The sequence below is a fragment of the Podarcis vaucheri genome, assembly GCF_965113315.1.
Source record: "Podarcis vaucheri genome assembly, chromosome: 3".
NCBI lineage: Eukaryota > Metazoa > Chordata > Lepidosauria > Squamata > Lacertidae > Podarcis > Podarcis vaucheri.
Genome location: NC_138761.1, coordinates 833,717 through 861,089, shown reverse-complemented (window position 1 = coordinate 861,089; position 27,373 = coordinate 833,717). Strand labels below are relative to the sequence as shown.

At 53.3% G+C, this 27,373-nt stretch overlaps 2 protein-coding genes across 3 annotated transcripts in view; both read left to right on the top strand.

Annotated features, from left to right (window-relative positions):
• The first annotated feature begins 2,948 nt into the window (after positions 1-2,948).
• Positions 2,949-11,235, top strand: ATRAID (all-trans retinoic acid induced differentiation factor). Its single transcript, XM_082217952.1, has 6 exons — positions 2,949-3,215; positions 5,098-5,169; positions 6,438-6,509; positions 6,772-6,893; positions 9,109-9,209; positions 9,968-11,235. Exons 1-6 carry the CDS (start codon positions 2,959-2,961, stop codon positions 10,070-10,072), a joined length of 729 nt encoding a protein of 242 aa, XP_082074078.1. The 5' UTR covers positions 2,949-2,958; the 3' UTR covers positions 10,073-11,235.
• Positions 11,236-18,181: 6,946 nt separating this feature from the next.
• CAD (carbamoyl-phosphate synthetase 2, aspartate transcarbamylase, and dihydroorotase) overlaps positions 18,182-27,373 on the top strand; it is a 52,654-nt gene continuing 43,462 nt past the window's right edge. For both annotated transcript variants that reach the window (XM_082217184.1, XM_082217183.1), the window contains exons 1-8: positions 18,182-18,285; positions 19,646-19,785; positions 21,431-21,560; positions 23,437-23,579; positions 24,791-24,932; positions 25,084-25,255; positions 26,264-26,449; positions 26,679-26,791. In XM_082217184.1, coding sequence (XP_082073310.1) covers positions 18,201-18,285; positions 19,646-19,785; positions 21,431-21,560; positions 23,437-23,579; positions 24,791-24,932; positions 25,084-25,255; positions 26,264-26,449; positions 26,679-26,791 — 1,111 coding nt within the window. In that variant the 5' untranslated portion in view covers positions 18,182-18,200. The remainder of the gene's footprint in view (positions 18,286-19,645; positions 19,786-21,430; positions 21,561-23,436; positions 23,580-24,790; positions 24,933-25,083; positions 25,256-26,263; positions 26,450-26,678; positions 26,792-27,373) is intronic.

Here is a 27,373-nt window from a genome sequence, read left to right as displayed (position 1 = left end):
CCAGGCAGGAGGAGAGCGCCTTTTGCCGCTCTAAGGTAGACTGGCTCTGGCCCTGGAGGCTCCATGCAGGACTCCTCAGAAAGCAGGAAGAGCCCTGGGGCAGCTGCATCGCACCTGTAGCAGGAACCCCCCCCACCCCAATCATTCTGTTTCCACAAACTTCACACACACTCACACTCACACACTACATACGCCACATTTCTGTTATAAATTCATAGAAAATCAACCATACATCGGATTTGCACTGTTCCATTTTTTACTCCATGTGACAAGGACTATCAAAGGGGGGTGCTTGGTTTCTGGTCAGCCATAATCCCTTCACCATCCCAGCACATCCACAGGAGCCCTGCCCAGTTGCTATGTCAACCCTGATAATCCCAGACAGAAGACAATCAAAATCACAAAGAACAGTGGATTCACCACAGGCTGAAACAAAGGACAATGATCAGATCTTCCCTCTGGGGGCAGGAAACTGCAAACTCCCCATTGTCACCTGGAAAGTACTCATGGGGAGGGGGAAAGGAGGAACCAGCTGGGTGACAGGACACTCAGGTTACCACCACAACTCCTCCCTCAGCCCCTCCTTTCTGTAATGTATGCATGATGTCAACCCCTCCTTTCTGTAATGTATGCATGATGTTTCTGGGGGTGGGCTTGACCTAGAGGAGGGGAATTTCAAAAGTTTTTATAAGGTCTTGCAGCCCATTGTTCTGGGTCTTTCCTCTCTCTTGCAAGGGAAGGGAACCCTGTTGCAACAGTTCAATAAAGGCCAAGCCTACAGGCTGCTGTTTTGCTCCAAGTTATCCTGGTTGGTGTCTTTGTTTTTGTCCAAGGGAGCCCTCAGATTTTTCCGTTAACAGCTTCAGGATGAGAACAGAAATTGGGCTGCAGTGGCACAGCAGCAGCAGAAGGCCCCATTAGCTAAAGTGGTGCTTCAGGTTAAGAAGAAGAAGAAGAAGAAGAAGAAGAGTTTGGATTTGATATCCCGCCTTTCACTCCCCTTCAGGAGTCTCAAAGCGGCTAACAATCTCCTTTCCCTTCCTCCCCCACAACAAACACTCTGTGAGGTGAGTGGGGCTGAGAGACTTCAGAGAAGTGTGACTGGCCCAAGGTCACCCAGCAGCTGCAGGTGGAGGAGCGGAGACACGAACCCGGTTCCCCAGATTACGTGACTACCGCTCTTAACCACTACACCACACAGTTTCAGGTTAACTACAGCCCTCCAGAACAAAATAAGTACTGCACCTGAGGTACCACTGTACATTAAAACATCAGTCATCAAAAACTTCCCTCAACAGGCTGCCTTCAGATGCCTTCTAAAATTCAGATAGCGGATTATTTCCTTGACATCTGATGGGAAGGCGTTCCACAGGGCGGGTGCCACAGGTTGGCATCTGTCTATCTCAGGAGACAAAGGAGGAGTGTTCTTCCAGGGGTAAATTCAAACCATTAGAAGGTTGCATTTCCTGCTGTGGCTGTAGAAACCGAAACAGGAAAGGCATGTTTAGTTGCAGCTGAGGCAGATGAAGGCGTCGGTTCTGCTGCTGCAGAAGCACCAAGACGATTCCTCTCCCTGCAGTCTTTCCTCTTCTGGCCACTACTGTGGATGCACAACCAGGCATCCCATATCCCCCCTCCAATTTAATTCACATTTCCCCTTGACTTAAGTTAACCATGTTTATTCATTTCAGTTTGCCCACTGAGTATTGCTCACCCAGGAACCATGCAAGGCAGAAAATAAGAATGCCATTATTCAGAGCACTCTGCTTGGATGCACAGATTCTGTTACTTTTGGGTGTGCTGCAAATATAGGTGCTCAATGTGTTTTTGCAATATGAGAGTAATGCATGCTTGTGCATATTTATAAATGTTTATATTGAAGGCAGTGAGAGATTTGACTTTCTTGGGCTCCATGATCACTGCAGTTGGTGACAGCAGTCAGGAAATTAAAAGGCGCCTGCTTCTTGGGAGAAAAGCGATGACAAACCCAGACAGCATCTTAAAAAGCAGAGACATCACCTTGACAACAAAGGTCCGTATAGTTCAAGCTCTGGTTTTCCCAGTAGTGATGTATGGAAGTGAGAGCTGGACCATCAAGAAGGCTGAAGAATGGATGCTTTTGAATTCTGGTGCTGGAGGAGACTCATGAGAGTCCCATGGCCTGCAAGAAGATCAAACCTATCCATTCTGAAGGAAAGCAGCCCTGAGTGCTCACTGGAAGGACAGATCCTGAAGCTGAGGCTCCAAGACATTGGCCACCTCATGAGAAGAGAAGACTCCCTGGAAAAGACCCTGATGTTGGGGAAGATGGAGGGCACAAGGAGAAGGGGACGACAGAGGACGAGATGGTGGGACAGTGTTCTCGAAGCTACCAGCATGAGTTTGACCAAACTGGGGGAGGCAGTGGAAGACAGGAGGGCCTGGCGTGCTCTGGTCCAGGGGGTCACGAAGAGGCGGACACCACTAAAGGACTCAAGAACAACAATACATATATATATATAGGGTGGTATATATATATAGGGCTAGACTGGCTCTGCCCCTGGAAGCTCCTCCCCGAGGGAAGTCAGAAGAAGAAAGAGCCTGCAGCAGGATCAGGCCCAGGGGGGACAACACCACCATATATATAGGGTGGTGTTGTCCCCCCTGGGCCTGATCCTGCTGCAGGCTCTTTCTTCTTCTGCCCTCCCTCGGGGGGGGGGGAGCTTCCAGGGGCAGAGCCAGTCTAGCTGGATCCCGAGTTCCACAGGGTCTTTGGACCACCATGAGAACACGAGGCTGCCTGGCCTGTCAGAATCCAGCAACGCGCCTCTCCTCGCGCGCCGAGGTCAAATTGGGCCAGCGCAGACCCCGCCCCTTCTCCGGGCCAAGGGAGACTGCGCACGCGCCTGCGGCGTGATCGAGGGGCGGGGCCTCTGCCGCTCACGTGACGCCTCCCGAACCGAGGTCACGTGCCGCATCATGGCTGCGCCCAGGCGCCTCTTCCCGCTGCTGCTGCGGCTGCTGCTCCTGCTGCCCTGGCTGGGCATCTGCCCGGCGGCGGCGGGAGACGGCAAGGACGCGAGGCTGCCGGCGGTGTGCGGCGGAGGCTGCTGCCCGGGGCTCGTGCGGAACGGCTCCGCGGTGGCCGCGCAGTGCGCCTCCCGGCCGGGCGCTCGGCTGCGGGGCCGCTGCTGCTGCTCGGGAGGCGAGGCCGCTGCCGCCGCGGTGGTGCTGGGGTGAGTCCGGCCCCGGGGGCTGCAGCCAAGGGAATCCCGGCCGTGTTTGAAAAGGGGACCCTTCCCGGACATTATTCAGTTTTTAACGGAGGAAGGGACGAAGACCTCTGTCACCGAATCTGATGCCAGCGTGCCGGGACGGGGCGCTGCTCTCTGTTAATGTGTGATTTTATGTGCTGGATGCTTTAGTTAGTTGAGATTCCTGCCCCGCAGGAATTTGGACTGGATGACCCTTGGGGTCCCTTCCAACTCTACTATTCCGGGATCTATGATTCTAAGTCTCTTCTGCTTTTATGCTGTGTCTTAGAATCATAGAATTGTAGAACTGGAAGGGACTCCCAAGCACAGCTGTCAACTTCTCCCTTTTCTTGCGAGGAATCCTATTCGGAATAAGGGAATTTCCCTTAAAGAAAGGGAAACGTTGACAGCTATGCTCCCAAGGATCATCTAGTCCAAGCCCCAGCAGTGCAGCAGTGTCAACATGCAGGCCCCAATCCAATTTGAACCTACACCAGACCTTGCTTAGCTTTGCAAATAGTAGCTTTATCCTTGAGTGATGGGCAGTATATACATTTAATAAATAAATACCTGAAGAACAGAATGCATAAATATTTATTTTATTTATATCCCACCTTTTCCTCCAAGGAAGGCCTTGGTTCTCCCCCTCCCCATTTTATTCTCACAACAACCCTGTGAGGTAGGGTTAGGCCAGGCTTCCTCAACCTCGGCCCTCCAGATATTTTTGAGACTACAATTCCCATCATCCCTGACCGCTGGTCCTGCTAGCTAGGAATCATGGGAGTTGTAGGCCAAAAACATGGAGAGCCGAGTGTGAGGAAGCCTGAGTTAGGCTGAGAGACAGGTCCAAGGTTCATCCAGTGATCTTCACAGCTAAGTGGGAATTCAAACTCTGGTCTCCCAGGTCACACTTGCAGCACCTCTGCCTGGCATGTGTGCTCCCAAGGGATAGTCACCTGGGAAATGTTACCTGTCACCCTGACCTTAGATTCTGGCAGCAGGGTAGCTGCTCCAGTCGCCCGATGTGAATGCCTTGTCATTCACGGTGGTAAGCGTAACAGATGTTGTGCCTCCCAGATGTTGCTGGACTACAACTCCCATCATCCCTTGACAATTGGCCATCTTGTCTGGGGTGCAGGGAGGAAAATGTTCATCCGACATCACCGCTTGGACTTGGATGCATTGTAGAAAATCTCTTGTGGGCCCTTGGGGAAGAGATGATGTTCTCAGGTGGCCCCCAAAAGACTGATGCATCTATCCCCAACCTGATACACAGTGCCGGATTAACCCTGTGGAGGCCCCTAGGCAGTCAAAATCGGGGGGGGGGGGGCTTGCAATAATGTAGGCTTCTGAGTTAATGGGAATTTCTTTTCCAAATTAAAAATTCTTTGAGGATGAAATCAATATTATTTTTATCCGTTGTCATGGGGAACATAGGCCGGTGTCTACTCTGGCTATTTGGTAATCTGGCACTGCTGGTATGCTCCAGATTTGTGGGACTAGCACCCCCATCAGCCCCTGCCAGCACGGCTGTATGATGCTGGGGCTGATGAACATCTGGGGCTGATGAACACCTGCATTGCAATTGGTTGGACTAGATGACCCTCAGGGTCCCTTCCAACTCTACCATTCTATGCTTGGAAGCCTGGAACAGATTGTGACCTGACGCTGCCTCGTTGGCGGCTGTTCCAAAGGCCCAACGGAAGGGCGAGGCTCTGTGGCTGAGGTTTGGGGTGAGCCCCATATTATTGCTTCACCCCCAACCTTAAATAATGCCCCCTCCAAAACTGCTGGAGGGCGAGGGAAGGAAGAGCAGGGACTGGGGGCTCCTGTTAACTGACGCTCCTCTCTCTTTGCCCTCTAGGCTGGATCTGGGGAACTGCTCGCTGCAGCACCTGTGTTCCGGCTTCCAGGAGGCCAGCACGGCTTTGCTCATGTGAGTCCATAAACACCTAAGAGGAGCCTGGCTGCTGGATCCAGTCCTGCATTCTGCTCTCACAGTGGCCAGCCAGGTGCCTGTGGAACTCTCTGGCCTTCCAAGCCCTCTTTAGGCTCCTTTGTTCAGGCTGGATTGGTGGGGCGGATTCAGCTCTTGGGTCCTAACCTGAAGTCGCCTGTCCTTCCCCCCCCCCCCCGCCTTCTCAGAGGGAGCTGGAGTGACAGAGTTCTGGTCTCTGCTTGGCTTTGTATTTGCTTGCTCACACGTAACGCCATGCAGGGATTAGGCTGCCCTGGAATGGGGCTGAGTCACAGTCTTGGTGCTCCATTGTACAGGGAAGTATTAGGAAGGGAGCCAGAGGTTTGTATTCAAGCACCCTCTCCCGGGTTGTTCATCTGCGCTCCATTTCAGGCTAGAAATAATGCCTCAGTGTGATACACTTGCCCTGAGGTTTCGGTAGCCCAGTCCCAGAGGGGGCAATGATGCCCATGTAAAGTGCCACACCAAAATGTGCCCTGTGCATGCACAAGGCCTCGGGTTCAACCTCAGGGGAGGGCAGATGCAAGAAGGGCTGGTAAAACTTTCATGCCCCAAACCCTGGAGCAGTGGCTCTCAAAGGGTGTGGTGCTATGCTATAATAATAATGATAACAATAACAATTTATTATTTATACCCCAGCCACTCTGGGTGGCCCCCAACAAAATATCAAAACACAGTAATGCATCAAACATTAAAAGTTTCTGTAAACAGGGCTGCCTTTCGATGTCGTCTAAAAGTCAGATAGTTCTTGATTTCCTTGACATCTGTTGGGAGGGCGTTCCACAGGGCGGGCGCCACCACCAAGAAGGCCCTCTGCCTGGTTCCTTGTAACCTCACTTCTCGCAGGCAGGGAACCGCCAGAAGGCCCTCGGTGCTGGACCTCCGTGTCCAGGCTGAGCAATGGGGGTGGAGACGCTCCTTCAGGTATACTGGACCGAGGCCGTTTAGGGCTTTCAAGGTCAGCACCAACACTTTGAACTGTGCTTGGAAACATACTAAATCAAGCACTCCTAGGAGCAGTTTCTTTTCATTTCCCAATGTATTTCTTCCCAGTTTAAAAGTTGGTGCAGCCAAAGCAAATTTTTATTCTGTGGCCCAAGGGGAAAAGTATGAGACCCATTGGCCTGGAGAGACCCTGTCGGTGGGCCTGACTCTGCAAAAGGCCGTTTCCTGTGTTTCCGTACCAGAGCGCCGGGCCTGACTCTGCTTCCTCCTTCTCAATGCAGCGACCTGACCGACAACCCTCTGGAGCCTCTCCCTGAAGACGCCTTCCGGGGCTTCACCCAGCTGCAGACCCTGTGAGTGGGGTAGAGAGCTGGGCTGGGGACTTCTGCTTCTCCTGGACTGTGCCAGCTGTGCCCGAGGGTGATGGGTTCCCCTGGTGCCGCTGCCTCCTGGGAAACAGCAGCTTCGTGGTGGCCGGGAAGTTTTTTGTGGCTCCCGTGGCCCCTTGCTGCAAGGCGGGCCCCTGGGACATGGCTTCCAAGTCCTGCTGTTGGGACAGTTGGGGGGAAGCCAGTCCCGGACTTGGTGAGATTCATAATTCCCCTTGATCCGCAGAGCTCTGCCCCTGACGCTGGACTGCCCTGGAGGCAACGAAGGCTGGGACAACGTCACCGTCCAAGGAAGCAGCCGGATCTGCCACGGCCAGAGGAACCCCTGCAACGGCTCAGGGGGGCTCGGTATGGAGGGGGTGGGCAGGGGCTGGCCTGCTTGGGTGCTGGAGGAGCAGCCTCATGTGGAATGGGGGTGTCAGGGCAGTTGTGGGGCACAGGAAGCATCGATTTGGGAAGCCACCAAAGTCCTTCCTATATCCGCCGCAGTGAAGGAGCTGCAGGATGATGCTGTGTGAAGTGTTGCGTTCCCAAAGCAAGGAAGGATTGGACTCTGATTCATAGAATACACACGAGGCTTGACCAGCAAGACTCTGGGAGGAGTGCGTATAATAATAATTCCTGTCCACCCTCTAGCCCAGGTCGTTTTATTCTCAAAAGAACTTTTTACACAGTGTTTGTAAGAACCAATCAGACTTCCTCTGAGCATTTCAAAAACCCCACGTGGGACAAAGTCAGATCAGAAGAAATCCTTTTAACTACAAAGAAACTATTTCCTACTTGAGCATGCATACGTGGTTAATTTAAATAAACAGGAGCCAAGTAGAAATGCATTTAGTACCCCCAGAGCTCATAAACCCACAGGAAAGAAAGACGCATTTACTATCTCCATGTAAACTCTCTTCCTGGCCCTTAAGATCTAGCTAAAGATTAACGAAAGCTACATCAAAGTTACCTCCTATCTTTATGGCTCAGGAGGCCTGGTGAAGCCACCAGTCTGTGATTTAGAATGCTTTACATGCCTGTCAGGCATAGAAAATGGACAGTAGAGAAGATGGGCAGAGATGCAGAGGCTTATGGGATTTAATCAGAAATTATTGTCAATGAATCAAGCCCAGTCACAGCAATGCTTTCATGGCTGACACAATGGCTTGCTCCATATTTCATAATTCCTCATAGCAATCCCACCCGACCCCCACAGTGTAGGAATTGGAGCCGTGCTGAGCGCAAAGGTGCACCCAAGGGACACACTCCTCCTCCTCCAACACCCCTTTTGCACCAGGAGAGCGTGAATGCCACGCAACGTGCATTGAGTGCTGCCAGCACTGGGTCTTCCTGGGCAGGGCTCTCCCTTCTTCAGGGTTGACAATACATGGCTGTGCATTCTTCGAGATACAGCCTGAGGTGCAGGAGTGGGAGGTGGGGGGGGGGTCTGAACCATCCAGGGGTTCCAGAACTGCCCTGTGGGCCGAGAGCAACCCACCCTGGGACCTGGGCATGGTGCCGTGTCTGTTTGGTGTTCAGATCAGGCCACAAGCAGCGCTGAGAGAGCTCAGGGGAGGGCAAACAGTCCAGAGTCCAGGGCCATCCCAGAATCCCTCATACCACATGGCCCAGTTGCTCAAGGCGACCGCCTGTTTCTTTCGAGGAACAACTCTAGAAAGGATGGCGGCAGCTAAAGGTAAAGGGACCCCTGACCATTAGGTCCAGCCGTTGACCGACTCTGGGGTTGTGGCGCTCATCTCGCTTTATTGGCCGAGGGAGCCGGCGTACAGCTTCCGGGCCATGTGGCCAGCGTGACTAAGCCGTTTCTGGTGAACCAGAGCAGCGCACGGAAACGCCGTTTACCTTCCCGCTGGAGCGGGACCTATTGATCTACTTGCACTTTGAGGTGCTTTCGAACTGCTAGGTTGGCAGGAGCAGGGACCGAGCAACGGGAGGTCACCCCGTCGCGGGGATTCGAACCGCTGACCTCCTGCTCAGCAAGCCCTAGGCTCTGTGGTTTAACCCACAGTGCCACCCGCGTCTCTTTTGTGTTCCTGCCAAGGGCTGCAGGAGGGGAGGGCAGATGCATCTGGCTCGTGGGGCACCAGCTGCCAGGAGCTTCTCCTGCACAAGACCTGTGGCCTTGTGTGGGACGTTCTGCTCAGACCTCGCTGGAACAGAGGGGAGCCCTGCAAGGACCTGGGGAGCTCCCGGGGGGGGGTCTCATTGCCTCCACCACCGAGACATCCTGGCCTGGCCCTGGGAGCCCGAAAGGAGGCTGGTCGAATCCTGCGTGCAGGTTTCCCATAACAGGCACGTGGTCGGCCACTGTAAGAACAGGGCGCTGGACTGGATTTGCCCCTAGCCTGACCCAGCGGGCTTCTCTTCTCTTCTTCTAGAACCTCCAGGTCCAGAGACAGTCTACCTGGACTCCGAGGTTCTTTGGGGTATTTGGCCACTGTAGGACGAGACGCTAGACTAGTTGGGCCCCTGGCCTGATCTCGCAGACTCTTCTTAAGCATTCCTCACCTGCAGTATGTGGGGGAAGTCACGCTCCCTTGTCCTCTTCCTCCCGCAGGCCACCTGTGCCCAAAGGACTCCTCGTGTGCCCCCAACGGGCCCGGCTTGCCCCAGTGCCTCTGCGCCAGCCCCCACTACGGCTACAAGTGCCTGCGCCAGGTGAGCTGCCCCAGAGGGTGGGGGGCTTTGTGTTTGAGAGGAGGGGTGCAAAGAGGGGGCTGGGGGGGGTTGTGCTACTAAACTGGAGCAGAGCGGCTTTTTTCATGCCCCAGCCCTGCAGCTGTGTGGGCGGCTCAGGGTCGTAAGTTCGAGCCCCACGATGGACAAAAAGATTCCTGCATTGTAGGGGGTTGCGCCAGGGCCTTTTCAGCACTGGCCCCGACTTGGTGGAACGCTCTGTCCCAAGAGACCAGGGCCCTGCAGAACTTGACATCTTTCCGCAGGGCCTTCAAGACAGAGCTGTTCCGCCTGGCCTTTGGTCTGGACTCAGTCTGACCCTTATGTTTCCCTCCCCTTATGGTCTTGATTTATCGGCTACTATTAAAATGAGGCTGCATTTTAAATTGCATTTTAACCTGTATTTTAAATTGATTCCCGCCCCCCTTCTCTTTTTCCCCTATTATGTTTTTACTGTGATTTTACTGGTGTTAGGCGCCCTGAGCCTGGCTCTGGCCGGGGAGGGTGGGGTATAAATTATTATTATTATTATTATATGACCCTCAGGGACCCTTCCAACTCAACCAATTTATGATTCTCTCATTCCGCAAAAAGACCCTCGACCCAGCCAGGGCCAGCGGCAGCCCCCAGTCTAAGGCGCTGCCCCCTGCCGGCCTTCCCCAGACTGGCTCGGGTGTTGGGGGGCTTTGGGGGCTACCCCAAGAGGAGAAACGTCTTCCTAACTGACCTTTCTTTTCCAGGGCACCTTCCCCTACCTGCTCTTCTTTGGGGCCTTGGGAGCCGTCACCATCGCCCTCTCCCTCCTTCTGTGGGTCACCCAGAGGCGGAAGGCGAAGGTCTCCTAGAGGCACTCTCCTCTCCCCTCCTCCTGGCCAGAGGCTGGACAGAAACCCTTTGGCTTGGGCCACAAGTTTGTAATAAAGTCTGGAACACAGAGAGGAATGGTCCTTGTGGCGGAACCCAACCCCCAGGGCTCAGGGGTCTCTGCCGTGGGGCTGCTGGCCAGAGGGTCCCAGAGGAAGAGGCGCCCTGGGCTCCCCCCTTCTCCGCCAAGGCCGCTCTGATATCTTGGGATTCTCACAAGGGGCAGAACCTGCATCTCACAAGCCTTGCTGCAGTTGCTGCCCTCCGAATCCCCAAAGGCCTCACGGACGGGGTCCCTGACGCAGCCAGAGTCAGAGGGATGGCGGTTGCCCCCCTTGCTTTGCAGGTGCGTGGGACTCTCTCCCAGAAAACCCGCCGGGCACTATTTCCCTAGAAAGGTTTGTCCGTTGCCCCCCAGGAAGAGTCAAGCTGGAGACAGGGCACCTGTGTGTTGACATCCTCACCTGCAATTGCCGAAATGAAGGAACTTCACACTTTTGCTTCTGTGTGTTGATGGCAAGTTGGAAATGCAGAGGCAGCAGCCCCCTGTGAGCTGCTCACGGCCACCGCCGGTTCATTCCAGGATTGCCCAAAGGTTGCATAAGAACTTTATTTTTATTTTGAAATATTTTTTGTTTCTATCAATACAAATCTACAATCCAACAATTATATAATCGTCTCTTGAGATTCTCTTAATTGCTTGACTTCCCCCCCGTCCCCTAGAATGGTTCCTTATTATAATGTTTATTCTTCTTCTTCTTTGGCGATCCCTCATAGCCGAGTAAAATTGTCTTCCATGAACAGTTTTAACAATGAGTCTGTAAGTGACTGTGGAGGCCGGTTCTGGATCCACACATCCTTCCACAATGGGGACAGAGGTTTCTGGTTGGAAGTTGATCAGGGTGTGGATTTGCCAAGCGTGCCTTCCTCTTAGCACGTTTCCCCCTTGCGTCCTGAGTTCGAGTCTCTTCAAAGCCCAGGACCCCTTTGGTCAAGGCTGTTCTCCAGCTGGAGCGCTTGCATTCTCCAAATTTCAATTTTCAAATCATCCATACTTTTGTTACATTACAAGTGAGTCTCAGAGTCCAGCTAAAGTTTCAATTTGATTACAATGGCCTCCTAAATAAATTATGAATTTCCCCCATTATTTTTATTAAATCTTATCCTCTCGATTCCTGTCTTCCTGTTAGTTTTGCCAATTCGGCGAAGTCCAGCAGTTTGGCTGGTTGCGTAAGAACTTCAGTTGTGATTCCTGCATTTCCCTCGTGGGTCCCTTCCGCCTGTACAATTCTATGAACTCCCCCCCCCCCATTGTGAAGAGGCTCCTGTGGTCACTTGGGGAGACCTTGGCTGGCTAATTTTCCTTCTGTGAAAGAGCAGGGCCTTCCTGGGACGCTTGCATTGCAGGGGACTCATTCTTCATCTTTGCTGCTCCCTTCAGCTTGTCAAAGAGTTTTGAAGGGTGCCAGGAAAATACCGTATTTTTTGCTCTATAAGACTCACTTGTTCCCTCCTAAAAAGTAAGGGGAAATGTGTGGGCATCTTATGGAGCGAATGCAGGCTGCGCAGCTATCCCAGAAGCCAGAACAGCAAGAGGGATTGCTGCTTTCACTGCACAGCGATCCCTCTTGCTGTTCTGGCTTCTGAGATTCAGAATATTTTTTTCCTTGTTTTCCTCCTCCAAAAACTAGGTGTGTCTTATGGTCTGGGTCGTCTTATAGAGCGAAAAATGCAGTACTTTTTTATTGGGGAGGGGGAGATGGGGCCACGGGTATGTCTTTTGCCTGCCTGCCTACAACTTGGATGGACGCCAGCTCCAGAACTCTCTTGGAAGGAGGCCTTTGCTTCATACACAGAATTAAAAAGGCAGGCAGGTATTCTGGTGGTGCTGCTCCATAGCCTGGAATCATAGAACTGGAAGAAAGGGAACCTTCTCCCTGCTTGATGCCAGAGCAGGCTGCCAGGTGGTATTTGCTACTCTAAGATTTGAGTTGTGCAAACAGCAGCCCCAAGCAAGGAGCATCATTCGCATTGTTACCGGAAAAATCCGAGGGCTCCCTTGGACAAAAAGTAAAGACACCAACCAGGATAACTTGGAGCAAAACAGCAGCCTGTAGGCTTGGCCTTGATTGAACTGTTGCAACAGGGTGTTCCCCTCACTTGCAGGAGAGAGGAAAGACCCAGAAAGATGGTGTGCAAGACCTTATAAAAACTTTTGAAATCCCCACCCTCTAGGTCAAGCCCACCCCCAGAAACATCATGCATACATTACAGAAAGGAGGGGTTGAGGGAGTTGTGGTGGTAACCTGAGTGTCCTGTCTCCTGGCTGGTTCCCCCTCCCCCCCCCATGAGTCACTTCCAGGAGACAAAGGGGAGTCTGCAGTTTCCTGCCCCCAGAGGGAAGATCTGATTATTGTCCTTTGTTTCAGTCCATGCTGAATCCACTCCCATATGCAAGTTCTTTGTGATCCTGATGGTCTTCTGTTTGGGATCATCAGGGTTGACATAGGAACTGGGCAGGGCTCCTGTGGATGTGCTGGGATGGTGAAGGGATTATGGCTGACCAGAGCCAAGCCACCCCCCTTTGATAGTCCTTGTCATATGGAGTAAAATAAAAATGGAACAGTGCAAATCCGATGTATGGTTGATTCTTCTATGAATTTATAACAGAAATGTGGCGTATGTAGTGTGTGAGTGTGAGTGTGTGAAGTTTGTACAAACAGAATGATTGGGGGGGGGTTCCTGCTACAGCATCTGGGGCCCAAAGCAGCTCTTCTGCTGGTGTCAGCTTTACACCCAGGGAGCAATTTGAAATTTGGCCCACGTGAGAGCCCTGGACTAGGTGGGTGTTGCGGAAAAATCTAGGTGTGAGGCTGCTCAGTCCCCCAGCTGGTTGGGCAGAGCCCGCGGGTCCCTGCAGAAGAAAGGAAGGAGTCCAGCCCCCAACCAGAGCAAATAGCTGCAGACCAAAGTTTATTGTGCAACAATTTCAAAGAGGAATTTTGAACCTCGAGGATGGGGTGACAAAGACTTTTAAAACTTTCCCACCACATCCCAGAATACAATACATACAGCATCATTGATGCATTATTGCTACATCACTGACATGTCCCGAAAGGGGAGGGGTAGACTGGGGGTACACTAGTTTAACCTTGGCAAAGATGTCCAGACAAGTCCTTGGTACAAGATTAGCATAAGGGCAAGACCCAGGTATAAGATTAGCATAGGAAACACCTCTGAAGTCCCACCACCCAAAGTACAATAGAACTTCCTTTGCATGTCTGGTGATGGGATTAGGCTTCCCTTGGCCAACAATCAGTTCAGCAATTGCCACCTCTGGGCACTTCCTGGGGTGGGAGGTGTGTATTCATGTCCTCAGGCTTGGGGAGGTGGCAGGGAAAAGCGTCCTGTTTCCAAGGGCAAAATAGTGTTGAAATGGAGGAAACTGGCAAAGGAGTTGATTTTATATGATTGTTAAAGCTAGGTAACTTCCCTGAGCCGTCAAGTCGAAAGGTTACATTTATGCATAATATTTGTAACATTTAACAACTTTAAAGATGTGCCCCCCCCCCGTAACTTCCGTAACCGTGGGCCTTTGGTCTGATCCAGAAGGCTTTTTGTACGGTCTAATTTCCTCAAGTGTTTTCCCTTAAAACAGCCTCAGGAGCCTCTAGCAAACAAAACAAAATTCTTGCCGTGAAAATACTTGAGAGTTTGTTTCACGGAGTCTCTGGTTCAACACTTGAACATTCCCCATACACACCATAGATTTGTAGAGTGGGTCATCTAGACCAACCCCCTGCCATAATTATTATTATTATTATTATTATTATTATTATTATTATTATTATTATTATTATTAATAATACCCCACCCATCTGGCTGGGTTTCCCCGGCCACTCTGGGCGGCTTCCAACAGAATATTAAAATATTATATTAATATATTAAAATACAATAGTCTGTCAAACATTAAAAGCTTCCCGAAACAGGGCTGCCTTCAGATGTCTTCTAAAAGTTTGGTAGTTATTTTTCTCTTTGACATCTGGTGGGAGGGCGTTCCACAGGGCGGGTGCCACTACCGAGAAGGCCCTCTGCCTGGTTTCCTGCAACTTGGCTTCTCGCAATGAGGGAACCACCAGAAGGCCCTCGGCGCTGGACCTCAGTGTCCGGGGGTGGGGATGGGGGTGGAATTGCAGGAATTGCAGCTGAAGTGAGCAACCACTGAGTGGCAAACCCTCAAGGCGGCTGCTTCTGCCAGGGAATGGAGCGTGGCTCCTCCTTGCTAAGGTGCCCCACAAATAAATGCAGCTCAAAGCCTGTCTGGCTCTTCAACGCAGGCACTGCCCCTCCTGCAAAGCGCCCCCTGCTGGCTGCTGCGCCTGGAGATCTGCCCAGGGTGAGCCTCCACCCCCCCACCTCATCCTCCCACAATGCACTGATCCTGCCTAAGCCGCATGCGCGTCCTGGAGGCAGAGTAGTGCCCCCTGCTGGACTCCCTAGGAAAGACATGCCAAGGAGAGGCACGTGCCAAGGGCTGCCAGAGGCACCTGGGGCAACGGGAACCGGGGGTTGGTGTAATAAATGGAAATCTGCCCTTATTCCCTTATGGGGGACACAAGAGCCCTTATAGAGTCCTTCGCAGGTTCTCCATCGGTCGGAGGAAAAAACAGAGGCCAACCAGAGAATATTGAGAAGCAAAGCAGCTCATAAGCCTGATCTTTATTCATCTGTTGCAACAGGGTGCCCCCTTCACACGCAGGAAAGGAGGAGGACCCAGGACAAAGGTGTGCCCACCCTTATATAGACATTTTAAATTGCCCGCCCTGTAGTCCAAGACTACCCCTCCATACATCATACCTACATGACAGAAAGGGCGAGCTAAAGCAGAAATCTGAGTGCGTTGTTTATCTCCTGTCGTCATTTATTTCCTGTCTGGCAGGTTACCTGTGTTAACGGAGAAATCTGAGGACTCCCTTGGACAAAAAGCAAGGACACCAGAGCAAAACAGCAGCCAGGAGGCTTGGTCTTGATTGAAGACTGTCGTGACAGGACTCCCATCTGCCACAAGGTGGAACAAGATGGAAGCCGCATACAAAAGAGCCCCCAAACTTTTATTAGCTGCTCATCCCCATGTTACACCCTCCAAACTGCATCACTAATACATCATGAAAGAAAAAAATTCCTTCCAGTACACCTTCTGAGTAATACCCCTCCCCACCTTCTCACTATATAGAAGGATCTGGCAACTTCTGTTTCAGTGTATCTGAAGAAGTGTGCATGCACACGAAAGCTCATACCAAGAACTAACTGAGTTGGTCTTTAAGGTGCTACTGGAAGGAATTTTTTTATTTTGACTATGGCAGACCAACACGGCTACCTATCTGTAACTGACATCATGAAAGGGGAGGTCTGGTGGCAGTAATCTGAGCATCCTGGACCCTGCCCCATGGTTCCCCTTGCCCTCCACCAAACACCCTTCAAGTGGAACAAAAGAGATCTTTACATTTCCCTGTTTCCCAGCCAAGTTCATCCCACCCTTTTGTCTTCATCTGGGTTTGCTATTTCTGGAATGGCTACCTGTCTGGCACTCAGGTATCAGGATGCCAGGGATTATCCCTCAGGCAGAGGGGCTGCTGAGGAGCTGAGCTCACAGATGTAGATGAATTTCTGAAGTTTCCCCAGTGAGCCAGTACAGAGATACATTTATCAGTGAATTCCAACATTTGGTATTGTGCAGCAAAGGCCCTTTGAATAGGCAGGAAGAAACTGTGATGAAGTGTTTTGCGGGGACAAATCACAAAAGTCACAAAAGTGATCGTTCTGACTTTGGTAGTGGGCTGCATGTGCATATCTACTGGAGGGGCAACCCCCCCCCCAATACATAAATTCCTGCAACGCCTGTTTAATGGTTACTTGATTGGATTGCCTGGGGAGCCTGGCCAGTCTTTTGTAATGATAAATACTTAGTTCCTGGGCCAGGTCACAGGCTCACACCCTATTCAGATCTTAAATGTGCCATTAAGAGAGGATTTGTGAGGAAAGAGACAATGGGGAGGTTTCCCACTTTGACCTTGCGGAGAAATACCGTATTTTTTGCACCATAACACTCACTATTTTCCTCCTAGAAAGTAAGGGGAAATGTCTGAGCGTGTTATGGAGGGAATGCCTATGGGTGGCATGCCTATGGATTTTCCTCCTCTAAAAACTACATGCGTGTTATGGTCGGGTGCGTGTTATAGAGTGAAAAATACGGTATTTGAGGTCAATTTGCTCAGGACTTTTTTTCTGTGGGGTTTCAGACATGTGCTTTATATATTTATGTACGTGTTTGCTTGGTACATTTATGAACATTTATTACATATAGCGCGGGTGGCGCTGTGGGTTAAACCACTGAGCCTAGGGCTTGCTGATCAGAAGGTTGGTGGTTCGAATCCCCACGACAGGGTGAGCTCCTGTTGCTCGGTCCCAGCTCCTGCCAACCTAGCAGTTCGAAAGCACGTCAAAGTACAAGTAGATAAATAGGTACCACTCCTGTGGGAAGGTAAATGGCATTTCCATGCGCTGCCAGAAGCGGCTTAGTCCTGCTGGCCACATGACCCGTAAGCTGTATGCTGGCTCCCTCGGCCAATAAAGCGAGATGAGCACCACAACCCCAGAGTCAGTCACGACTGGACCTAATGGTCAGGGGTCCCTTGACCTTTACCTAAGACCTTAAAATTCTTATAACAATGGCAAGAGTTCTCTGCGGCTGTGCAGCAGCGCCAGGCATTTGCTGCTCGCCGCCCATGCCCCGGGGTCTGGGCCGAAGTCTGAGCAGCCTCTGCCAACGTGGCGCCCTCCCAGATGTTGTACTACAACTCCCACTAGTCCTGCCCAGCTGCCGGCTCCCTTGCGCTGGCTGTCGGCTTCCGGGGAGCCTTGACCTCGTTGGGTGATGCCAGAAGCGAAATCCGCTGGCTTCTTGGCCTGGCCTCCCTGGTGGCCAGCAATCTTTCACTGCCTCCCCAAAAAAGGTTGGGTGCATTTGAAATGTGGCTTGCACAAAACGGCATTTCTGAGGCTTGCCTGGGCACAGGGCACAGTCAGCAGAGTGGGGCCTTCCCTCTGTCCGTGTAATCTATTACAGCGGGTAGCCCTCCTCTGCAAACTTCATAAACGGCACTTTTTAATGGGAAAAAAGAAGCGATAACATTGCAAAGGATGCATCCCTTCATTAAAAGCAGTGCAGGAAGAGTGGGTTTCCATTCAAGTGTGGCTGGGGGGCCGTGGAGAACCCCAGTGTATCTGCAGAAGTGTGCATGCACACGAAAGCTCATACCAAGAACTAACTTAGTTGGTCTTTAAGGTGCTACTGGAAGGAATTTTTTTATTTTGACTATGGCAGACCAACACGGCTACCTATCTGTGTCTTAGAATATATAATAAATGTTCCTAAAGGTACCAAGCAAGCACAGGAAGCCCGACCTGAAACCATTTTTGATTCCCCCACTGACCCGATGTTTTCTCTGCCAGGAGGGAGCCCCCCCTTGTCTCAGGAACTGGGAAATCACCATCTCAAAGGAATGGCCAGATTACCAGGAAAGGCCATCAGATAAGGCAGATAACCTGGCAGACAGGATTAGCAGCAACACCTCTTCTGTGATGGGTGGGTGGGTGGAGAGGGAGGGGGGGGTCTCGGGCTCCAGGGGGGGCAATTTCAGAAGTCTATATAAAGGGCTTTGCGCAGCATTGTCCAGGGATCGCCTTCCTGCGAGTGGGGACCCCGTGGCAACACTTTCATATTGGAGATCCGGCTTGGCTTTGCTTCTCCAGATTCTCTGCTCTTTTCTCCCGGTACAGGGAACCCCCTTAGGGACCCGATCCGGGCTCTTGCATCCCCCCCGAAGGGGGAAAGGGGCAGGTTGGGGTCCGCAGCCCTTTCCCCTCCTCCGGCTCCCGCCCCCTGGCGGGTCATTTCCTCCCCGGCCTCGCCGGCTCCGCCTCTCCTCCTCGGCGCGCCGCTCCTTCCTCGCCCTCCGGCCCCGATCCGGCCCGCCTCCCTCCTCCCTCCCTCCCTCCGGCTCCGCGCGCTCCCGCTCCCCCCCGCTCGCCCACGTGCCCGGCGCCGCGATGGGCAGCCTGGTGCTGGAAGATGGCACGCTGGTGCGAGGGCGCCCCTTCGGAGCCCCCAAGGTCGCCGCCGCCGGGGAAGTGGGTGAGTCTTTTTGGGGGGGTCGGGGGGGTCCAGGTGGGGGGGCACAAAGGCGGGATCCCCCTCCCCTCCCTGTCCTCCTCCGCGTCCGGGCCTGCCCCGCCCCCCCAGACGGAGCCTGCTCCCTCCACGTGGGCGAGGGGCTTCCCCTTCTTCTCCGGCTTGGGGGGGGGCGATCGGGGTCCCCCCCCATAGATCCGGGGCCGCAGCCGATGGAGAGCGCCTCTGAGCGCGTCCAGAGTGCCATCCGGGGGGTGGGGGTTTCGCCAGGCCTGCTGGGCTGCAATGGGGCTCCAAGGCAAAATCGGGCCCACCCCTCGGCATCTGGATCGGGCCCTTTCTCTGCTCCCCTGCCGAGGGGGCTGGGGGGCTCCTGGGACACCCCAGAGGAAGCAAGCCTGGCTGGGGGGGGGTCTCCTCTCACGCCCCCCTTCAGGCTTCTGCTACTTTGCTTTGTGTTGCAGAAATAATCCTGGAGAAAGGGGGCGGGCGAGACCCCTCAGGGCCCCACAGAGACCTCTGGCTAATGCCAGTTTCTCGGGCCCCAGCCCATAATAATAGCAAAATGACAGGGCATGAAAACAAAATAAGACCCCCCCCAAAAAAAGAGTGAGACTAATGTGCAGCTCTAAGCGGAGACCGGGCTCTGCGCTGGGCTAGATGACCCCTGAGGGTCCCTTCCAGCTCCCCAAGTTTGCCATTCTACGATCTGGACCTGAGGCTCCTAAAACAAGTCGGGAAACTTCCTAAATGCCCACAAATGGATGAGTGTCTGCGTGTGACGCCCCCTTTGAGGTCCAGGCCAGGCAGCCCCCCCATCTCCACTGCCCTCTTAATTTTGTGGGGGGGGGCGTCCCAGAAGTGGGCACTGGGACCGCTGTGCCCCCCTTCCTGCCCCCCTTCCCTCCTGCAGGGGAGCAGCACCTGATACCTGAGCGGCTTCTGGCGCACTTCTAATTATCGTCACCTGAGAAGGGATGTGGTGGCCTCGGGATTGGCAGGACCGAGATCAGCGCGGCCCCAGAGAACGCGGGAAGGGGGCAGGGAGGTCTAGGTCCAGGGTTGCTCTGTCTCTGCTTCCTCTGAAACACCCTGGGGGGGATCAGGCAATAATAATTATTATTATTGTTATTAATATTATTATTTGTACCCTGCCCAGCTCGCTGGGATTCCCCATTGATGGCGCAGCGGCAGCGGCATCTGTCTCAATTCCCCCCAGTGACCCTCCAGCCCCCTGAAGTGGCTTTGGCCAAGTGCCTGGGGGTGCGGCCAGCCACCCCCCACGGATCGGGGCAGGAGGACTGACCCTTTGGCCAGGGCCTTGCGGTGCTGACCAGGCCTCCTCTGCCTTCCCTCTCCGCAGTCTTCCAGACCGGCATGGTGGGCTACCTCGAAGCGCTGACGGACCCCTCCTACAAATCGCAGATCCTGGTGCTGACGTACCCCCTGGTCGGGAATTATGGGGTCCCGCCGGACGAGGAGGGTCCGTACGGGCTCAGCCGGGTGAGTAGGCGGGCAGAGATTCCTGGTTCTGCTTCACGTGGCTTGTCATCTCGATCGATGAGCGGCTTCTCAGCAGAGGCCGATACAAATGACACAGCCGCGTTTCACATCCGCTCCTGGGAATAAGCCGGTCCTTGAGGGTTCTTGTCGCTGTCAGAAAGGCCAAGCATTAGTCCTTTGGAATCCGGCCTGGGCTTGTATTTAGAGAAGTCGTAAATTAAATTTGTTTAAAAAAACCTTGATCGGATCAACGGGGTTCATGCAGGGAGCTAAGAAACAATCTTGCAGGACTGAAATGGTAATTCCCTGCTTTTGCAGATATTATGATGTGGGTCCCAGGTGGGCCTCTCTGTGGGGCGTATCCCACTCTCACAGCCCCCCTCGCGCATCAAGTGGGGGAGGAGGGACCCTCAACGTGCACTGCAATGTCCCTCACGCAACACGTGGCCTGGAGTGCCTTCCATCAGCTTCGGCTGGTGGCCCAGTTCTTAAGCCCCTATCCGGACAGAGAGAGCCTGACTCCTGTTGTCTATGCTCTGGCAACCTCAAGGTTAGATTACTGCAATGCGTTACACATTGGGCTGCCTCTGAAACTTCAGCTGGTGCAGAATTCAGCGGCCAGGTTGCTCACCGGAGCAAGACGTTTTGAACATATTGCACCAATCCTGGTCCGACTGCACTGGGTGCCAGTTAGTTTCCAGACCCAATTCTAAGTGCTGGTTTTGATCTATAAAGCCTTAAATGGCTCAGGACCACAATATTTCGAACACAGCCTCTTCCCATATGAACCTGGATCCTGAGATCATTCTCTGAGGTCCTCCTTCGTGTGGCTCCTCTGCAAGAGGCCTGGAGGGTGGCAACATGAGAGCGGGGCCTTCTCTGCAGTGGCTGTGGGATGCTCTCCCCAGAGAAGTCCGCCTGGTGCCTTCATTATACACCTTTAGGTGCCAGGCAAAAATGTTCCTTTTTAACCTTTGATTGATCTGATTGGCATCCTCTGCCCTTTTAAAATGTGGCTCTTTTCTCTGGGGGTGTTATTGGCTTGTTTGTGTTTTGTTTATGTATTTTGTGGTTTTATTCTGTGATCCACCACGAAACCCCCAGGCATAGGGCATGGATATAAATTATAATAACAATAATGTAGTTACCGTATTTTTTGCACCATAACACTCACTTTTTTCCTCCTAGAAAGTAAGGGGAAATGTCTGTGCGTCTTATGGAGGGAATGCCTATGGGTGGCATGCCTACCGATTTTCCTCCTCTAAAAACTATGTGCGTCTTATGGTTGGGTGCATGTTATAGAGCGAGAAATATGGGTAAACTGTGGAGGCAATGGTGGCCGCCAAGGCATTGAAAGAGGATGAGACAAATTCATGGTGGGCTCTCTGTGGCTGCTGGCCAAGATGGCGATGGTCCCTCTCCACAGCTGGAGGCAGCCGTGCCTCCAAAAACTACAGGAGAGTTGCTCTTGTGCTAAGATCCTGCTTGCTGGCTTCCCACTAAGGACACCTGTGTGGCCCCTGGGGAAACAGGCTGCTGGACTCGATGGGCCCACCTGGACGGACCCAGCAGCCGCTTCTGATATTCCTGGTGGTGGGACGCTGGCCCTGATTCCCTCTCCCCTTCCTCCTCCTCCTCCTCCTAGTGGTTTGAGTCCAGCTCCATCCACGTCGCGGCCCTCATCGTCGGCGAGTGTTCCCGAAACCCCAGCCACTGGAGCGCCACAACCTCGCTGGACCGCTGGCTGCAGGAAAAGGGGATTCCTGGCCTGGAAGGTAAGGTCAGGGCCGGCGGGAAGGCCCTGGGGGGCGGCAGGAGGGGCTGGCGAGGGGCCAGAGGGCTGAGCCTGTTGGTGCCCTCCCTCAGCTGCACCCCCAGACACATCATACCTACATCACAGAAGGGGTGTGGCTCAAGACCACCCCACAGATACATCACAGAAAAGGCGGTCTACAACGGAAATCTGAGTGCGTTGTTTATCTCCTGTCTGGCAGGTTACCTGTTAATGGTCACTTGATTGAATTACCTGGGGAGCCTAGTTGGTCTTTTGTAATGATAAATACTTTTAGTTCCTGAGCCAGGTCACAGGGTCACCCTATTCACACACAGACATACCCTTAAGACAGGATTTGTGAATGAAACGGCAATGGGGAGGCTTTTCCATTTTCCTTCTACCTTGCAGATAAATATTTGAGGTCAATTTGGGAGGGACAAAATGGTTTCAGGACTTTTTCTGTGGGGTTTCAGACGTGCGGTTTATATATTTATGTACCTATTTGCTTGGTACATTTGTGAACATTTATCATATGTATATAAGACCTTAAGTTTTTTTATTTCACCTCCATTATTAGATTCCTGTGGGGGGAAACACATAGGTGGAAAATGCAGAAATGGGGGGGATTATAGACACCCCCAGGAATCCTTGTGACAAATACTCAGGTGTTTCCGCCACATTTGGGATTCTGGGCGGGAGCAGCCTGTGAGCAGACGGGGGGCCTCTCCTTCCAAATCTTACTGAGCTTGTTCTCCAAAGCACCCTGTCCATTGTGGATTCCTCAGGCCCCTTCGGCCCCCTTCCCTGTCGCCCCCACTTTTCCTGCTGTTGTTGATAGAAAAGACCATCTCTCTGCACGATGCAAAATGTCAGCTGAGATTGGATTTAGTGAACCCAGGAGGAGCCGGGGGGGGGGGGGGAACAAAACAAAGACGGCATCCTCATGGGGAGGGAGAGGCCCTTTGGAAAGGGGGGGCACTGAAAAGGAACATATGAGCCCCCTTCATGTATCTGAAAGGCGTCCCAAGCTTGTTTTCTGATGCTCCAGTCAGTGGGGCCCAAAGCAACAGATGGAAATGGCAAGAAAGAAGATTCTGGCTAAACTCTAGGAATAATTTTCTGCACCTAAGAGCTGTCGGACAGCGTTCCAGACGCCCTTGCCAGATGGCAGACTCTCCTTTGCTAGAGGTTTTAAGCAGAGCTCAGGTGGCCACGTGATCCACCAAGAGCGCTTTAGTTGTGCTTCCTGCACTGCGGGGGCAGGACTAGATGACCCCTGGGGTCCCTTCTATAATTCCTCCAGGTGGCGGGGAGAATTTTTTTTTAATAAATTTTTTATTGGTTTTTCACAATTTTTATAAACACAAACATTACACAATAACAACAAACAAACACATAAACAAACATGTATAATTTCAAATCCTTATTTCTTAAACCTTACTTCACCGACTTCCCCATACCTCCCCTTTCTGCATCCCAATTTCCAAATTTGTTTCAGCGAATCCTACCCCTTGATTTTATCCAATTTTCCCTTATTCTTTCCCTTTACTTAATCTTTTGCAGCTGTAATCCCCTTTTTTCAAAAACTTCAACATTTTAACATTTATTAATTTTACAATGTTTCTTAAGATAAATTTTAAATTTCTTCCAGTCTTCATCCGCCGTCTCTTTCCCCTGATCACGGAGAATTTCCCCTGATGGCGGGGAGAATTTGCCCCCACAGAAGTGCGATGAGCTGTTCTCTGCCCCTCGGTGGCCGAGCATGGCTGTGCGTCTCTGCCCAGGGGCCGCTCTGTGGGGCTGCCTTGGTTCTCCCGCTGAGCCTGGCAGGGGCGGATGAGCCTGACCTGGTGCTGAATGACCCCTTGTGCTTGCAGGAGTGGACACTCGTGCGCTGACCAAGAGGATCCGGGAGAAGGGCAGCTTGCTGGGCAGGCTGGTGCCCGACGGTGTCCCCAACACCCACCTGCCCTTTGAGGACCCCAACAAGAGGCACCTGGTGAAGGAGGTCTCCCTCCAGGTAGGGGGGGCAAGAGGGGAGCTTGGGCGGTCGGACCTGGAGGTGGCATGTCTGACGGGGGGGGGGTGGGCTGAGTCTGGCCTGCGAAGCACATCTGTCTGGTCCAGAGGTGCAGGCAAAATGCCCGCCTGCAATTTGACAAGAGGGAGATTCCCCTGCTTGCTGGTGCCAGGTTGGCATCGGAGCCCAGCCCCCCTCCTGTGTCCTCTTGGGTGGGTGGGCATTCCTCCTTGCGAAGGGTGGGGGCGCCTGGGCTTCTCGGAGGCGGTGGTTCTGCTGCAGGGCTTGGCTGCCCATGAGGGGGTCTGCTTTTGTGCATGGCAGAGTTTGCTTCTGGCCCTTGGCATTGGGGGCTTAGCAGGGCTTAGCTGTGCTCCGGTCTCCACGGCTGGAGGTTTCGTGGGCTGCTTGGACGTGGAAGAAGGGTGGGAGGAAGCAGCTGGGGACCCCCACGGAAAGAAGGCTCAGAGCCCAGAGAGGGGTGGTGGACAGTGGTGAGTGGTCAGAGGGAGAAGCCTGGGAAGAGAAGGTGTCAAAAGCAGAAGGGGTAACAGGACCTGGTGAGCGGGGAGAGTCTGTGCCAGAGAGCAGTCCAGAATCGGAGGCAGAAGCTGGAGGAGAGGAGGGAGACCAAGAGGCAGAGATGGGTCCCCCCCCCTCCTGTGACAAACTCCCTTCCAGAACCAGAAGAGGCATGAAGAGGGAGGGGCAGAGACAGGCACACCAACAAAGTCTCAGATTGCTTGGAAAGAACCTGGGAGAGGAGGAGACTTGGGCAAATATCAGCCTCATGGGGGCAAGATGCAGCAGGAGGAGTTACTGTGCTTACTAGGCCTGGCCTCCTGAGCAGACCTTGTTTCCTTGAATAAAGAGCGAACTTCACTGACACCATGCGATTTCTTGCTGCCTTACTCCTGGCAGCAACGCTTTTGAATGCCCTTTCCTGGAACCCACAGGAGGGCAGAGGGCTCTTGCGCCTGAATCCTGCTTGTGGGTTTCACAAAAGAGGCGCTGGGAGGACAGGGTGCTGGGTTCGATTTCACTGCCCTCATCCAGCAGGCTCTCCTTACGTTCTTAAGCAGAGGGTGGCCGGGAGCACAGGGCCATCATGGCCAAGCAGCCTGGCACCTGAGTGCCCCCTGCCCACCCTGAGAGGCTCCCTTTCTGGCCATTAGCCTCACTCTTCCTCCCTGCCTCCCCCGACTGACTAGGCTCCCCGCCTCTTCAACCCCGGGGGATCCGTCAGGATCACGGCCGTCGACTGTGGCCTCAAGTACAACCAGATCCGGTGCCTCTGCAGCCGTGGCGCAGCCGTGAGAGTGGTGCCCTGGGACCACCCCCTGGACAGCGCAGGTGAGCGGGGCGGCCGGGGCCAGGTGGAGGCTGCTGGCAGGAGCCTTCCTGGGCACTGGACGGACACAGGGAGGGGAGGCCTTGGGTCTGGGGGTCTCTCCTCGCTTGGGGAAGGGTCCCAGCTTGCCCCATTTCTGGATTCTCCTCCCAGAGTTCGACGGTCTGTTTGTCAGCAACGGCCCTGGAGACCCCCAGCTCTGCCAAGTGACGGTTGCCAACCTGCGCCGCGTCCTGGAGCTGCCAACCCCGAAGCCCGTTTTTGGGATCTGCCTGGGCCACCAGCTGCTGGCGTTGGCCATCGGGGCCAAGACCTACAAGATGAAGTAGGTGTCTGTGGGGGGGAGAGTCAGGGCAGTCACGCAAAAGCCCCCCCTTTTTTGCAGCTTACGGTTAACCTGTGGAACTCCCTCCCCAGGAGGCAGTGAGGGCCTGTCAGGAGCTTGTCCTCCTCTCAAGTAGGACCCTGGCAGAGATACATGCCCGACTGGCATGTTCCCTCCCTCCTGGTCGATCGTTCGGGAGCTTCAAAAGCTTTCTTCTGCCTGAACATCACAGCGACCGATGCCAACCGACATTAGCACACGTAGGGATCTGCAGAGTTTGCGCAACTTGCGTAACAGACCTCAGCATTTTGGCTAATCTACTTTATTTAAATATAAACACACACAGAGCACTGCAACACGGCTCCCTCTCTCTCTGGCATCAGACAGCAAAGAGAGAGAACAAAGGACAACAATCCCACTTCACGGAACACAGGAACACAAACATCCTGTTTCCGTCACTTCCCACTCTGTGGAGTCAAAACATACACCGTCATGGGATAGACAGCAATCCCATGATTGCAAACAGGGAGCAGGAATTCTAACATGGCCACCAACCTGGATGGCTTTAAAAGAGAATTAGGAGTTTTTAACACCCAGTGTTTCACTGTGTTTATTATATTGTGTTGCACGTGTTGCGGGGCAACCCCTTTTGATGGGCAGGGTACAAGTAATATATTATTATTAGCACGAGGAGTTGACGCATTCATGGATGGCTCCTAGCCAAGTTGGCTCTGCTTTCCCTCCGCAGTTGGTGCTTCCCATTCCCTGTTTCTGGTGCCCGGATCCTGCTTGCTGGTTTCCCATAATGGGCATCTGGTTGGCCCCTGGGAGAACAGGAGGCTGGACTGGATGGGTCACGGGCCGGATCCAGCTGCAGGGCCCTTAAGGACAGCGGAGGCCACCTCTGGCCAGTCCTGTCTCTCCATGGCAAGTTCGCGCTGGGCACAGAAGTCCTTTGGCTCCTCCCTCTGGCCAGGCCTGACTGCCCCCCTCTCCCCACCTGGGCAGGTACGGAAACCGCGGGCACAACCAGCCGTGTCTCCACGAGGGCTCCCAGCGCTGCTTCATCACCTCCCAGAACCACGGCTTTGCGGTCGACTCGGCTAGCCTGCCGGCCGGCTGGTCCCCCCTCTTTAGCAACGCCAACGACCTCTCCAACGAGGGCCTTGTCCACGACTCCAAGCCTTTCTTCAGGTGAGAGACGGGGGGGGGGGGTTTCCAGGGGGAGGCTGGGGTGTCTTCCCTCCCTCCTGACCCCTTTGGAGTGGGGAGGACAGTGCATGGCAGAGCGCATGCTGGGGGTTGGGCCAGATGACTTTTGGGTTCCCCTCCGACTCTCCAGTTCCGGGATTCTGTGCGCTGGCAGGGTCTCCCCACACCCCTGGGGCTCCTGACCCCCAAAGCCTTTTCTCCCCCCCTTCAGTGTGCAATTTCACCCGGAGCACAACGCTGGACCGACAGACCTTGAGTGTCTCTTCGACATCTTCCTGGAGACGGTGCGAGGCCAGGCGGAGGGAGCGCAGAGCCCGGAGACAGGTGCCTCTTCGGGGGGGGGGCAGGTCTGGTCCCTGAGGGGCTCCTATTTGGGGACTTCCCTGGCTTTTTTCTGGTCCACGTCGGACCAGTCTGGATAGTTAGCCTTGGTGAAGACTTGACGTTTTCATCCCCCCAAAAGGTTTTTGATTTGAATTTCTACTGAAATGAGGCTGCGTTCTAAAGTTGTATTTTAATCTTATTTTTTAAGTTGTGTTTCAATCAATTGTTTTTATACCTGGTGTTAGCTGCCCTGATCCCAGTCTTGGCTGGGGAAGGGAGGGTATAAAGAAAAATTATTATGATTATTATTAGGGACGCGAGTGGCGCTGTGGGTTAAACCACTGTGCTTGGAAGATTGGTGATTGGAAGGTTGGCGGTTCAAATCCCCGCAATGGGGTGAGCTCCTGTTGTTCGGTCCCTGCTCCTGCCAACCTAGCAGTTCCAAAGCACGTCAAAGTGCAAGTAGATAAATAGGTACTGCTCCGGCGGGAAGGTAAACAGCGTTTCTGTGCGCTGCTGTGGTTCACCAGAAGCGGCTTAGTCCTGCTGGCCACATGACCCGGAAGTTGTACGCCGGCTCCC